This window comes from Hylobates moloch, unplaced genomic scaffold, assembly GCF_009828535.3.
Source record: "Hylobates moloch isolate HMO894 unplaced genomic scaffold, HMol_V3 SCAFFOLD_24, whole genome shotgun sequence".
Classification (NCBI taxonomy): Eukaryota; Metazoa; Chordata; class Mammalia; order Primates; family Hylobatidae; genus Hylobates; species Hylobates moloch.
Window position 1 is genome coordinate 19,510,027 of NW_026652299.1, and position 15,417 is coordinate 19,525,443.

The 15,417-nt window shown below is 40.8% G+C and overlaps 1 protein-coding gene across 11 annotated transcripts in view; it reads right to left on the bottom strand.

The window, feature by feature from the left end:
- Positions 1-12,038, bottom strand: part of SLC35F5 (solute carrier family 35 member F5) — a 125,099-nt gene extending 113,061 nt beyond the window's left edge. For all 11 annotated transcript variants that reach the window (XR_009211915.1, XR_009211914.1, XR_009211912.1 and 8 more), the window contains exons 1-5: positions 11,762-12,038; positions 10,848-10,938; positions 10,557-10,698; positions 5,543-5,686; positions 1,416-1,478 (exon numbers count right to left, since the gene is read on the bottom strand). Coding sequence is in view for 2 of the 11 variants with exons in the window: in XM_032145977.2 (XP_032001868.1) it covers positions 1,416-1,478; positions 5,543-5,686; positions 10,557-10,698; positions 10,848-10,938; positions 11,762-11,801 (480 nt within the window). In the remaining 9 variants the exon portion in view is untranslated. The remainder of the gene's footprint in view (positions 1-1,415; positions 1,479-5,542; positions 5,687-10,556; positions 10,699-10,847; positions 10,939-11,761) is intronic.
- Positions 12,039-15,417: the final 3,379 nt, after the last annotated feature.

Consider the following 15,417-nt stretch of genomic DNA (forward strand, 5'->3'; position numbering starts at 1 on the left):
ATGTTCTTCAGAGTATCTATATTTAAGGTACAAATCTCCAACTAGGCTAATTCTTCAAAATTAACAGAACTTTTTTTATTTCTTTAACTCTTCTTTTAACTCCTGGTATAGAGCTCTACAAAAAAAAAAAAAAATCAGTAAATGAAGGGACAGTGTGTCTGGAAATAGACATAATCTCTTTTTATACTGAAGTTTTCATTATAGCATCTGGCCTAGAGCAATTTGATATATCCATCTTACAGATAATAGTAAGAATTAGTATAAGAGTAGTCAGAAGGGCAGGCTGCCGTCTCAACTCTGCCCTCTGTACTGACAGAGACAAATGATACTAAATTATTTTATTGATGCTTAAGATCCCAGAAAAAAAGAAATTCTTCATAGTACCTATTAACCCACTCTGCATGCCACTGTAGTTCTAAAAAACAGAGAGACAAACAAAAAACTGTGCTGTGAATAAGGTCACCAAGCCAGTGCTTCCGAAATTGGTATTAAATTTTAGAGTAACTAAAATTTTTCTCAGATAAAATGCCATGTTTGGAAAGAAAACAAGTATCATTAAAAATACATTTTAAAGAGATGTCACCCTGAGCAACACAGCAAGACCATGTAAAGTAAAAATAAAATGAAAATAAAAATAAAGCAAGACAAAAAGTAAAAATAAAAAGTTAGTAGTGGAGTACGCTTGTATTTAGGAGGCTGAGACAAGGGGATCACTTAAGCCCAGCAGTTCAAAGTTACAATGAGCCATAACTGTGCCACTGTACTTCACCCGAGGCAACAGAGCAAGACCCTGTCTCTAAAAAGAAATCTAAAAATAAAAAATAAAAAATAAAAAAAGAGATGCCGGAGTGATCATCTTAAAAAAACGGATTTTTATATACTACCTCTCCAACTAGATTATAAATACTTAAAATAAGTGACTATGTCAATTACTTTACTTGCTTATTACCTGTCCCCTTGCAAACACGCACACACTCACACAGTAAAACAAAGCTGTATCTTCAGAGCCTAGAACAAGTGTTTAACACATATTTGTCACTGTAAAAAATCTGTGGAACAAACGAATAATTTGCCTATATAGTCTCAGTGTCAAAAATATTTGTTTCTAAATGATAATAATAATGCGCATGAAGTGAAAAAGTTGGTTAGTAACAAAGGATTGTCCTTTATTATTTTCACTCCTGAACCAGTTTCCCCTTCCCCTCTCTCTTCAGAGGCAGCTAAATTGCTTACCTCTAGGCCCTAGGTATCCCTAAGGAGAAAAAAAGTACCAAATTACAATCCTCAGGATGGGCACCCAATATTGAACCATATCTATGTTGTGATATAGCTTTGCTGCCATCAAAACTGTTTCAGTTTTTCCTACCATGGCTCAACCCCACCTCTCCATTCCTGACAAGAAAAGAAGCACTTACCAAAGAACTATTCATAGTTGTATCTGTTGTGCAAGCAGCAAAGTAACCTTCAGCATCTGCAAACTAAATACAGATAACCAGATACAAAATTCAATGAAACTTAGGTTATACTGTAGGACTAGTCAGACATAACTCAAATATATAGAAGCAAAAGTCCAGAATCAACCTACAAGACTAAAACTGTTACTAATAATAATAGCAGCTAATGCCACATATTCACCATTGTGAGGTAGGTATTATCTTCATTTTATTGATGAAAAATTTGAGGCTGAGAGATTTTTAATCCTGACAGTCAGAATTAAAACTCAAGTTGGTCTAAAACCAAAGCTTATGCCCTTTTCACAACACTATTATAACATTTCAGATAAGTAGGGAAAGGAGGGATGGGTTAGTTAAAAAGGCAAGTAACAGGCCAAGGCTGGTGGATCATTTGAGGTCAAGAGTTCAAGACTAGCCTGACCAACATGGTAAAACCCTGTCTCTACTAAAAATACAAAAAAATTAGCGAAGGGTGTTAGCACGTGCCTGTAATCTCAGCTACTCGGGAGGCTGAGACAGGAGAATCACTTTAACTCTGAAGGTGGAGGTTGCAGTGAGCCAAGATTGTGCCACTGCACTCCAGCCTGGGCAGCAAGATTACGTCTCAAAAAAAAAAAAAGGCAAGAAACATCTCAGTATTATTATGAACTTAGTTTTGACCTCAAAAACCTCTGAATGAGGCCAAGCGTGGTGGCTCACACCTGTAATCCCAGCACTTTGGGAGGCCGAGGTGGGTTGATCACTTGAGGTCAGGAGTTTGAGACCAGCCTGGCCAACATGGTGAAACCCCATCTCCACTAAAAAATGCAAAAATTAGCTGGACACAGTGGCACATGCCTGTAATCCCAGCTACTCAGGAGGCTGAGGCAGGGGAATCGCTTGAACCAGGACGCGGAGGTTACAGTGAGCCGAGATCACACCACTGTACTCCAACCTGGGCCACAGAGCAAGATTCTGTCTCAAAAAAAAAAAAAAAACTCAAATCAATTTCAAGGTCTGGATCACACACTGAGAATCACTGCGCTAATGCTATCTATGTAAGTATGATTTCATTTCATATCCACAGCTAGTCTATCATTATCTCTGCTGAAAGTCTGAAGAGGTTAAAAAACTTGCCCAAGGTCAAAAATTGGCAAGTGATAGAACAAGATTCAAACACTAGAGCCCATGCTGTAAAAGAACCCTAACAAATCAATAACAAAAAGGGAGTCAATGTAGAACAATAAGATGCAGACAACACACACAAGAGCTCTACCTTCCAAAAAATATATGAAAAAGTAGCCAAAAACATGCACATTAAACAAGCTATCATCATTGTTCACTTGTCAAGTTGGCAAATGATGGGATGTTGGTAAGGGTTCAATCATGAGATTTAATGAGTGTTTAACAAGGGTTTAATTATATACTGCTAACAGAGATAAGAATTAATGCAACCATTACAGACAGTAATTTAGCAATAACAATTAAAAGCTTTAAAAATGACATTACTTGGCTGGGCGCAGTGGCTCACACCTGTAATCCCAGCGCTCTGGGAGGCCGAGGTGAGTGGATTGCTTGATGTCAGAAGTTCAAGACCAGCCTGACCAACATGGTGAAACCCCGTCTCTACTACAAATACAAAAATTAGCTGGGCATGATGGTGGGCGCCTGTAATCCCAGCTACTTAGGAGGCTGAGGCAGGAGAATCACTTGAATCCAGGAGGTGGAGGTTTCAGTGAGCTGAGATCGCACCACTGCACTCCAGCCTGGACAAGAGAATGAGACTCTGTCTCAAAAACAGCAACAAAAAATAAATGAAGTACAGAAACACTACAACATGGATAAACCTTGAAAAGAAACAATTCCATTTTTGTTTTTATTTTTTTGAGACAGTCTCACTCCGTCACCCAGACTGGAGTGCAGCGGCTCAATCTCTGCTCACTGTAACCTTCGCCTCCCGACTTCAAGCAATTCTCGTGCTTCAGCCTCCCAACTAACTGGGATTACAGGAGTGCACCGCCATGACTGGCTAATTTTTTGTATTTTTAGTAGAGACAGAGTTTCACCATGTTAGCCAGAGTGGTCTCAAACTCCTGGCCTCAAGTGATCCACCCACCTCAGCTTCCTAAAGTGCTGGAATAACAGGCATGAGCCACCGCACCAGGCCCAATTCCATTTTTGTAAAAAATAAAAAATACACACATGAAAAGAATGGCAGGATATATGTCAAAATGTTATCGGTGGTTATTCCTTGAATGGTAGAATTTATTTTCCTCTTTTTGTTTCTCTGTAGCTTCTAAATTTTCAACAATATACCTATGCTAATACACATACAATTTATCCCTACATGTGATATTATGATGTATATATAATTTCTACAATGTATATGTATTACTTTTGCAAAGTAAAAAAATACTTATATTTTTGGTAAGTTAAATTTGTGTGTGCACATGAGTATACATTTTCAGGCTTCACCTAAATTTAAAAAACTGTTTTTAATTGTTTTTTATTTATTTTGAGATGGAGTTTTGCTCTGTTGCCAGGCTGGAGTGCAGTGGCGCGATCTCAGCTCACTGCAACCTCCGACTCCCGAGTCCAGGCAATTCTCCTGCCTCAGCCTCCTGAGTAGCTGGGACTACAGGAGTGCGCCACCATACCCAGTTAATTTTTGTATTTTTAGTAGAGACGGGCTTTCACCATGTTGGTCAGGATGGTCTCGATCTCCTGACCTCATGATTCGCCCCTTGGCCTCCCAAAGTGCTGGGATAAGAGGCATGAGCCACTGTGGCCCAGGCAGGTCTTGAACTCCTGAGGCTCAAGAAATCTGCCTGCCTTGGCCTCCCAACGTGCTGGAATTACAGGCATGAGCCACCAAGCCCAGCTTTAAAAAACAATTATTGAAAGCCCCTGACTGCTGGGTGCAGTGGCTCAGGTCTGTAACCCCAGCACTTTGGGAGGCCAAGACGGTGGAATGCCTGAGGCCAGACTTTGAGATCAGCCTGAGCAACACAGTAAGACACTGTCTCTACAAAAAATACAAAAATTAGTGGGGTGTGGTGTTGCATGGCTATGTACTCAGCTACTTGAGAGACTGAGGCAAATAGATTGCTTGAGTCCAGGATTCAAGGTTACAGCAAACTATGATTAAACCACTGCACTCCAGCCTGGGCAACAAAGTGAGACCCTGTCTCTAAAAATAAATCAATAATTTTAAAAAGAATGTACTTATTAGATAAGACAAGAAACAATACTATTTTAACCCACAAAAAATAATACACATGAAAGAAAAAGATTAATAGAGACAGAAAGTAATACAGTGGTTAACTAGGGTTTGGAAGGAAGAATGAATAGCGGTTATTTTTAAGTCTGTGTACAGACTTTCTGTCTAGGATGATGAAAAATTCTGGAGCTGATGGTTGTACAGCAAAGTAAATGCACTTAATGCCACTAGTATACATTTAAAAATAGTTAAAATGGTATATTTCACATTATATATATTTTAAAATAACAAAGAATTTTTTAAAAGGATTAATATAGGAAAGTTTTATAATTCTTCATTCTCAATAATTCAAAATTTCTACTTCTATAAGGAAGATATATCATTATATAAACTCATATTTCTTTCAATACTATGAATGAGCGTATTATATTACATCAATCAAAGAATATAATTTGATTAGCCAAACATCTAAAATATGTCTGGAAATATGATAATTTCATTTTAATATATAATTGAATTTTTTTGTTTCCAGAATCCACCTAACAATTAGAGGATACTCGTCCAATCTGCAAATGACAGACTCTTGAGATTCTTCTTATTCCTTACTTTCATCTTCATCACCACATTAATTGATTTGGACTAACTCAACAATTTTTAACAACTCAGAAAATGTCATGGAGTAAGAGTTCTCACAAAATATTCTGACACTACTTAATTAGAAGAATAAATTTAAAATTTTGGACAAGAGCAGGTTTTCTTATATCATCTTCACTCACTTAACTGAACAACTGAAAATATGACTGTCCTTAAAGAAACTAATACATCTTTAAACTTTTACAAAATATATCTATACCCCCTTCCTAACAGACACTTAAAATTAAAAACTTACAAAAGCAGCATGCTTTCCGCAAAGTCCTCTTGTACACTGTTGTCTCCATGGCTTCCAAATAATAAAGCCCAAAAGATACAAAACAAACATAGATGTTTTTGCAAAGGTGCTGAAGAATGGTTTGTTGTACTGGGTAAAAACATACTGTAGAGGAAAAAGTTAAACAGACAACTCTGAGATGACCTTAAACCTTATTACTCATCTCCAAAATAAAGTCACTACATGATTTTTAACTCTTCAGAAGTTCACTTGGAAAGAAAAAGTCAAAGGGATTACAAAAATATTTTAGATTCATTTCTGAATACTGTATTTACCTTGCATACAAAAGGATATCACCAAACAAAGCAGCAACAACCTGCTAAAATAAGTTTGGTTTAACATTCATTGAAACCTACTATGAAACAGTGCCCATACTAGGAGCTAAAGAAAAGTAAGACAGGGCCAGGCGTGGAGGCTCAAGCCAATAATCCCAGCACTTGGGGAGACCAAGACAGGAGGATTGCTTGAGCCCAGAATGTCAAGACCAGCCTGGGCAACATGGCAAAACTCTGTCTCTACAACAAAAGAGAAAAATTAGCCAGGCGTGGTGGCGTGCACCAGCAGTCCCAGCTACTTGGGAGGCTGAAGCAGGGGGATCCCCTGAGTTCACAAAGATTGAGGCTGTAGTGAGCCATGATCGAACTACTGCACTCCAGCCTGGGCAAGAGAGCAAGACCCTATCTCATAAAGAAAAACAAAAGAGAAGTAAGGGAAGTTATCCCGCCCTTGGGGAGCTTAACATCTAATAGAGGAGACATATATATGAAGAGAATACAGCATAATGTGCCAAGTAACAAGAGAGGGGTTCAGGATGCCACGGGAGCACCAAAAGGAAACTGACAAATTTCACGGTTATGGACGTTTCCCAAGGGAGACTGTTTTTTTGTTTGTTTTTAGTGTATTGTGAATATAAACTCACAATTTTTTATATCCTAAGAAAATTCCTAGTTATATCCACTAAAAAGGCATAGAAAAAAATGACAATCCAGGAGGAAAGTGCAACTCCAGGACGCAAATGGTGGTCCACGCCATTTTACACTAAAAGAAACAATGGCTCTGGCCAGGCAAAGTGGCTCACACCTATAATCCCAGCACTTTGGGAGGCCGAGGTGCGTGGATCACTTGAAGTCAGGAGTTCAAGCCCAGCCTGGCCAACATGGTGAAACCCTGTCTCTACAAAAAATATAAAAATTTGCAGCACATGGGGGCACCCGCCTGTAATCCCAGGTACTCTGGAGGCTGAGGCAGGAGAGTCGTTTGAACGCAGGAGGCAGAGGTTACAGTGAGCCAAGATCATGCCACTGCACCATTCCAGACTGGACAACAGAGTGAGACTCTGTCCTCAAAAAAGAAAAAAGAAACAATGGCTCCTACAATAAACGGCAAAACCCAGGTATGGAGCAGAAAATGTACAAGATGGGCCCAGGGCATCTTGTGGTGGAAAGAAAATGTTAAAGATTAATAAGATGTCAGGCAAAGTGGCTCACGCCTGTAATCCCAGCACTTTGGAAGGCCAAGGCAGGTGGATCACTTGAGGTCACGAGTTCAAGACCAGCCTGGCCAACATGGTGAAACCCAGTCTCTACTAAAAATACAAAAATTAGCTGGGTGTGGTGGCAGGTGCCTATAATCCCAGCTACTCAGAGGGCTGAGGCAGGAGAATTGCTTGAACCTGGGAGGCGGAGGTTGCAGTGAGCTGAGATCGCACCATTGTACTCCAGCCTGGGTGACAAGAGCAAAACTCTGTCGCATCTCAAAAAAAAAAAAAAAAAAAAGATTAATAAGGCCATATTAAAAAGACTTGAAGAATTCCAGCTAATAAATACAGAGGGAATAACTCAAAAAAAAAATCACCATTTTGCAACCCCTAATGAAATACTTTATCTAGATAACTTAAATGTAGCTATTCAACTACTACCTAAAATTTGATGAGGAACTTCATAGTACTTAAATTGGCATCATCTAAAGTGAGACTTGCAGTCATTATGTATGTCACGCTGGAATGTTACAGGAAGTAATCAGTACCCCAAAGTATTCTTTCCTGAAAACTAAACCTAAATCAAGATTTTACACCTAACTACCACTTTACAAGAAATAAGAGAAAAATAACAAGTTAAATGATACCCCAAGGAAACAATCAGTGAAATCCAGAATGTGTGATGCATCCAATGGGAAAAACCACCCCGTTTCTCCAACAAACTAATGGCATGAAAAAAAGGAAGGAAGATACAGTTAAGGAATAAAAGATATCACAAATGCAATGCGTGATCTTAGTTTAGATCCTAACAAACTTAACGGGAAAAAAAAGTCCTTGACACCGCTTGAGAAAACTGGACTGGAGAAAACTGAACATGGAGTGGATATCAGATGATCTTAAGGAATTACAGTTAATTTTGTTAACTATGTTAATGGCATAGTGATTATGTTTAAGAAAATTAAAAGTCCTTTTCAGTTTAAAGTAAACAGGAAAGAAATTGTGGGTGAAATGGCATGTGACATATGCTTTAAAATATGCTTTAAAATGCTCCAGGAAAAAAAGTTTTGAGGACAGGTTGATAAGGTTGGCAAATTTGGTTAAGTGCTAAAGGTAAGTAATGAATACATGGAGACTCATTATAATATTCTACTTTGTATATGTTAGAAAATATCCATAATAAAAAGACTGATTTTCTTTTTAAAATACACATTTTATCTCCAAAGTTTGTTTTTTTTTCTCTCTCTCTCTTTTTTTTTTTTTTTTTTTTTTTTTTTTTTTTTTGCGAAATGAGTTTCACTCTTGTTGCCCAAGCTGGAGAGCAATGGCATGATCTTGGCTCACTGCAACCTCTGCCTCCCAGCTTCAAGCGATTCTTCTGCCACAGCCTCCTGAGTAACTGGGATTATAGACGCCCACCACCACACCCAGCTAATTTTTGTATTTAGTAGAGACTGAGTTTCACCATGTTTGGTCAGGCTGGTCTCGGACTCCTGACATCAGGTGATCTGCCCACCTGATCCTCCCAAAGTGTTGGGATTACAGGTGTGAGCCACTGCACCTGGCCCTATCTCCAAAGTTTAATGAGCATATCTGGTTGAAGAAGTAGAGACATTACATATATTCTTGAATAATGAGATTATAAAATATCCTCTTACTAAAATATTTTACTTTAAAAAAATAAAGATAAGTTGAGGTTTTTTCTCCAGTTTCATTAAAGTACAACTGACAAACACCAAATATATGTACTTTTTACAACATGGTGTTTTGATATATGTATACATTGTGAAATGATTACCACAAACAACAAATTGTTTTTTCTTTTCTACTTTGCTTAGATATGGTTAAATGATAATTTAACCAAGTGCTATCTGGTCCTACATTTTATTAACTGAAAAACAAAAACAAACTATTTATTTTAAATGAAAATAAAATTTAAAAGATAGGTTTAGTTACCTGTCAATATCAAAGACATTTCTTTGAGGTAAAAGTACAAAATGTTCATCTAAAAGAAGGTTATAGGAGAGTTTTAAAGCGAAAAATATATGGCCCATTAGATTCCAGAGATTAATTCCGAAAAGCATAAAAACTTACATACTTGGCCAGGCGCGGTGGCTCATGTCTGTAATCCCAGCACTTTGGGAGGCCGAGGAGGGCGGATCACGAGGTCAGGAGTTCGAGACCAGTCTGACCAACGTGGTGAAACCCCGTCTCTACTAAAAATACAAAAATTAGCCTGGCGTGATGGGGCACGCCTGTAATCCCAGCTATTCAGGGGGCCGGGGCAGGAGAATCCCTTGAACCCAGGAGGCGGAGGTTGCAGTGAGCCGAGATTGTGCCACTGCACTCCAGCCTGGGCGACAGAGCAGAGCAAGTTAAAAAAAAACTTATATACTCATAGGATACAATGTCAATATTTACTTAGCTACAATATGAGAAGACCTGAGTATTAAACTGCTTCTTTTGAAAATTAGGTTCATTTTATAAATGCCAGTTTCCTGCTGTATATTCGCCTTAAAATTGCAACATAGAGGCTGGGCGCGGTGGCTCACGTTTGTAATCCCAGCACTTTGGGAGGCCGAGGCGGGCGGATCACGAGGTCAGGAGATCGAGACCACGGTGAAACCCCGTCTCTACTAAAAATACAAAAAATTAGCCGGGTGTGGTGGCGGGCGCCTGTAGTCCCAGCTACTTGGAGAGGCTGAGGCAGGAGAATGGCGTGAACCCGGGAGGCGGAGCTTGCAGTGAGCCAAGATTGCGCCACTGAACTCCAGCCTGGGAGACGGAGCGAGACTCCGTCTCAAAAAAAAAAAAAAAAGAAAAGAAAAAAAAAATTGCAACAACATATAAGTTGAAATGCAGACTTCTGAAAATAAAAGTTGCTTTTCATAGGGATCAGAATAAAGTATACAAGTAGAAAGAAAAACTAGCTTGCAAATTCAAAATGCCACATTACTACCAATAGGTCATCAATAAAGATACAATTTAACTGAAGGAAAATTATGAGGTGTACCGTGCACCTTATAATAAGGTTTGAGTCAGCAAGCATAAATGTGGATGCAATCACTCATGGGCATCATAACAGTGACCTATACATGAAAACTCATTATTTTTACTCATTTGTCCAAAAGCACTCTGAACTTTCTACTAAATGGTGACATTGTTTTTCATCCTGACAGTTATTTCACTAGAAAATAATATTTACAGAAATAATTTGAATTTAGAAAAAAAGCCACGAGTAACATTTTCAAATATAAGAAAATATGCAGTCTCTCTAAGTAACCCTCCCTAAAAGGTACAAGAAAATTGTATGAAACAATAAAAAAGATCATCCCTTCAGTTTTAACTTCAAGTGGCAATAATTCAACATTTTTTAAAAATTCAATAGTATTTAAGATACTGCTTTTAGAAAGCAGGAGATTGTAATGGCGAGAGTTACTACAGGTTAACAGTAACACTGTGGCTGTAATGTAACATCATTCCTGAACCAAAGGTACATACCGAAGTAAGTTCGGAGGAAGCAACCCATATCACATCAACAAGCAGAAGAATAACAATCCCAAGAGCCATTCGCCTGCGCTGAGTGAAACCACTGTTCTGGGAATTCATTCGGTTCATGATAAATACACACACCATTTGCAGCCTGTTTTTTAGAAAGTACAGATCACATTAGAGATGAATTTAGAAAAATAACCATTAAAAATAAGAAAATTAGTATAACAGAAACATTTGACATTTGTTAGCTAATGTTCAGTGTGAAAGTTACATAGAGGATAAACATGTGGAATCTACCTTGTCTTAAGAGCCCTTCTGAGATCCTCAAGCGCAATGCCGGAAAACTTAGCAGATCTCAGTCTAAAAGGAGGTGAAGAACTCAGCACCCCTAAAAACAACCATGAAATTGTGCTATGAAAACGTGAATAAGTCAAGGTAAGATTCATCACATCGTTTTTTACTCTTCATCTTCAAACTCAAAGCAAATCAATGAAAAGGAACAAAATGTGTTAAACATTCTTGCCACCTTTCTCAGTACTTTCATGGTATCCACTGTACGCTTCAGATTATACTTAGAGAGATACGCCACACGGGGCGGGCAGGGAGGGGGAGTAATATACAGCATACGGCACATTTAAGAGTAGTTAACTACTAGAAAATAGCTTCTCTGAGTTTCACAAATACGGAACTCCATTCACCTCTCCATCCAGAGGAATCCGCCCCCGGGGACAGCGTCTAGACAGTTTCTAAAAGTGTCTTTTCTGCCCGTGATCTCCTGGAGTGGAATTTGGTTATCGGAGAGTAAGCGATTTGTTGTGGGTTTTGAAGGCACCTTTCCAATCTCTTCAAGTGGTAAAAGAAAAGGATTCTCCACGCTCCTCCACCCACCTCTGTCAAAACATCCAGTCATTTGAGAAGAAACAGCTGGGAAAAGGAATTATCCTTCTGTTTTGGAGGGGAGAAAACAGTTAAGGCAGCGACGCCTCCCCGAGGAGCCGAGGCGAGGGCGCACGCACGGCTTCCTCAATTGCCAGCGGTGGGCGCAGGGCTCAGGCGCCCCTGTCAGCTCCCGCTCCCTCCGCCCCTAGAGACCTTCACGGTTTCGGTCAAGGCGCTCCTGCTGCCACCAAGGGCAGGAGGTGGTGCTGTTGGGGGGCACTCCGTCTCGGTTTGGGCTCCGGTGATGTAGGGGCCCTTCCCTGCCTGCCTACCTGGCCTTCCTGCCCCGCGATGGCGTCGTGGCGGCACCATGAGCGGACTGGTCAGGCCCCGCAGCCGCCCAGCGCCACGGCCGCGGCCTCGGACTCACAGAGCTGTCACCGCGCCTGACATCGCGCCGCACTGGAGGCCCAGCTCCTGAAGCCGCGGTGCCCCTCAGGGAGAGGCTCCTGACACCACCCAACTCCACTCGGCCCAGGAGGGCGTGGAGCGGGTGCGGGGAAGGGACGGCACAGTCAGCGATGGCCGCGGAGGCCGGGAGTTCTGCTCTGGCCCCGGCCCCGCCCCCGGCTTGCCCTCCACGCAGCCCCGCCCCCCGTCCCCAGCCCGAAAGCGGTGGCGCTCTGGTGACGTCATAAGGCGCGACGGCGGGCTGCGCGTGGCCGCGTATGCAGCGTGGCTTGGCCGAGCCAAGGGAAGTAATGCGAGGCGCTGGGCACCGAGCGAGGACACACGGCGGCGAAAGAAGAGAGAAGATAGGAAGAAGGGAAGTAGGGCGAGGTGGAGGAAGAAGAGGAAAGCGAGCGTGGGTGTCTGGGGCAGAGCGAAGGACGAGGGAGTGGCTAAACCTCCGCCCGCCTTAGAACGAAAGCTGGCAGTTCCGTTTCACAAACTGCGAACCTGAGACTTTGGATATCCCTTTCTCGATGACAGCCGAAACGCAAAGTGGCTTAGAGTACTTTTGATTCTTGAAACCTTTTGTATATAAACAAGATCTCAGCTCTAGGAGTTACAAGCTACATCCTAGGGCAAAGCTACTTCAACTTCTCTGGCCCTCGGTTTCCTTGTCTACGATAATGATAGTACCTGCCACATTCGTTTTTTGTGTGTATGCTAGGATTGCAGGAGTTTACATATGTGAAGGACTTAGATCAATTCATGGCACATAATAAGAACCTAACAAACGTTAGCAATTTTTTGTTCGTTTGTTTTGAGACAGGGTCTCTTCTCTGCCACCCAGGCTGCAGTGCAGTGGCACAATCACAGCTCACTGCAACCTCTGCTTCCCGGGCTCAAGCGATTCTCCAGCCTCAGCTTCCAGTGTAGACGGGACTACAGGCGCAAGCCACCAATGCCCGGCTAATTTTTATATTTTTTAGTAGAGACGGGGTTTCGCCATGTTGGCCAGGCTGGTCTCGTACTCCTGGTCTTAAGTGACCCGCCCACCTCGACCTCCCGAAGTGCTGGAATTACAGTCATGAGCCACCACGACCTGCCAAATGTTGGCAGTTATTGAACTGTATAGATTTGTTCCTTAAATATTTTTACTATTCGATGAGAAAGGTTTGTCCAGCATCCTGATTTCTATCTAGAAAACAAAAACTAAAGTGTTCTGTAATTTAACATCTTGGTCAGATGGTGTGAAGAAATTAAATTTTCTTACTCCTGTAGTCACGATGTAGTGTACCTCTTACCTTTTAAGCCTCGTTTCAGTGAAGTTGAATGCATATTCTACCAACTAATAAAACAATACCAATGAACATTTTTAATTGATCGAATCAGTTTCAAACTATCAGCATCAAACACCTCTAATAAATCATTCAGAAACCTATTGTGCAGAGTAAAAAAAAACTCACCAGGCTGGTCGCGGTGGCTCATGCCTGTAATCCCAGCACTTTGGGAGGCCGAGGCGGGCAGATCACGAGGTCAGGAGACCGAGACCATCCTGGCTAACACGGTGAAACCCTGTCTCTACTAAAAAAAAGTGCAAAAAATTAGCCAGGCGTGGTGTCGGGCACCTGTAGTCCCAGCTACTCGGGAGGCTGAGGCAGGAGAATGGCGTGAACCCGGGAGGCGTAGCTTGCAGTGAGCCGAGATCGCGCCACTCCACTCCAGCCTGGGCGACAAAGCAAGACTCCGTCTCAAAATAAATGAATAAATAAATAAATCAATCAATCAATCAATCAATCCTTAACCAACTACTTGGTATTACCACGTAGGGGAAATTTGGTCGCAGACATTAATCATATTATTCTGGCACCAGTTTGTTTTTTATTTCATTAGCATTCTTTAGGGTATCAGCCCCTAATACGCCTAAGAATTCTTTATGCTACATATTTGATGTATAGTCTTAAAAAATAAGAGCATTATAAATCTCTCTCAGAATCTAAGAGTCAGGAAAGCTAGATACCAATTCTTAATCTGACTACAATTTGTTATGTAATCTTGAGGATTATTCCACTCTCTACTGTGCCTTAGTTTCTTCTATAAATATGGGTTTCTGAATTAAAATATTGTAAATGATAGTACTTTGTTAAGTTACCATTATTACCACCTGTTTCCAGACCATCTGTTAAAGGACAAGCTGTGGATATTCTTGTAACGGATAAAGTTAATTCCTGCAGACTGTCTTCAGCTAATCTCAAAACCTAGTTTAACTTCCATTAATATCTTTTCCCTGGGTTCTTTAAGGGAAATTCCACTGGACTGCCGTAACATAGGCCCTAGTGTGTTTCTGTGCTGTGGCACCATCCTGAGCATCTCAGGCATTCCTTCTTTTGTCCTTATGTCTATGTCTTACCCAAGGCTAAATCTTCAGCTGTATAATTTCAAATATAAGTTCCACAAGAGCAAGGATTTGGTCTATTTTGTTCTTCACTATTATCCTCAGCATCTAGAATAGTGCTTACTACTCTCTAGCTGGCAGTCAATGTTTGTTCAATGAACTTGAACATCCTGCTGTCTCTTGATCTTTTCCTCATGCTTAATTCCTTTCCGAAGTCTCCATTTCTGTCATTTAGTAGTGAGAAAAGAAAATTATTTTTATCTGAGGAATGTAGTTATTTTAAACTGTCAGGCCCAGAGGGACATTAAAAGGAGACAACAATCATATCCTACTTCTCCCTTGAGCTAGTTATTCATCTCTTGAAACTACTTGCTTATGCCACAAGTAGCTATAAATTAACCTAATGTCCTGTTGGACAGTATAACCCACATCCTATAGCTTAACAATGTAACCAATTATTAATAAATGTTATTTCCGTAAACCGATAAGAATTTCTGTACACAACGTGGTATCAGCACACTCCTTGTTCCCTTTTTTGCCTTCAAAGATCCACTTGTGGGCCAGGCGCAGTGGCTCACACCTGTAATCCCAGCACTTTGGGAGGCCGAGGTAGGCGGATCACGAGGTCAGGAGTTCGAGACCAGCCTGACCAACGTGGTGAAACCCCGTCTCTACTAAAAATACAAAAATTAGCTGGGCGTGGTGGTACGCACCTGTAATCCCAGCTACTCAGGAGGCTGAGGCAGGAGAATCTCTTGAACCTGGGGACGGAGGTGACAGTGAGCCGAGATGGTGCCATTGACTCCAGCCTGGGCAACAGAGCCAGACTGTGTCTCAAAATAAATAAATAAATAAATAATAAAGATTCACTTGTGATGGCTGCTACTCGGTGTGTATATTCAAGGCAACTTGAATCTATGCTCCTAGGTTACAATCTTACAGCTTGACCCAAATTAACTCTCCTTGTATTAATTTTGCTTCAGCTTCTTCCTTTTAGGTCAACAGAGTAGCACTATTTTTCTAAGTCCCACAGGCTTGATCTTTTAATTTTATTAATTTCCTTTTTACTCTTCAAAGTCGATCACTCTTGAAATTTCTTAATAGTAGACCCTCAAGATACATCAGGTGTTAAGTTCAATGCCT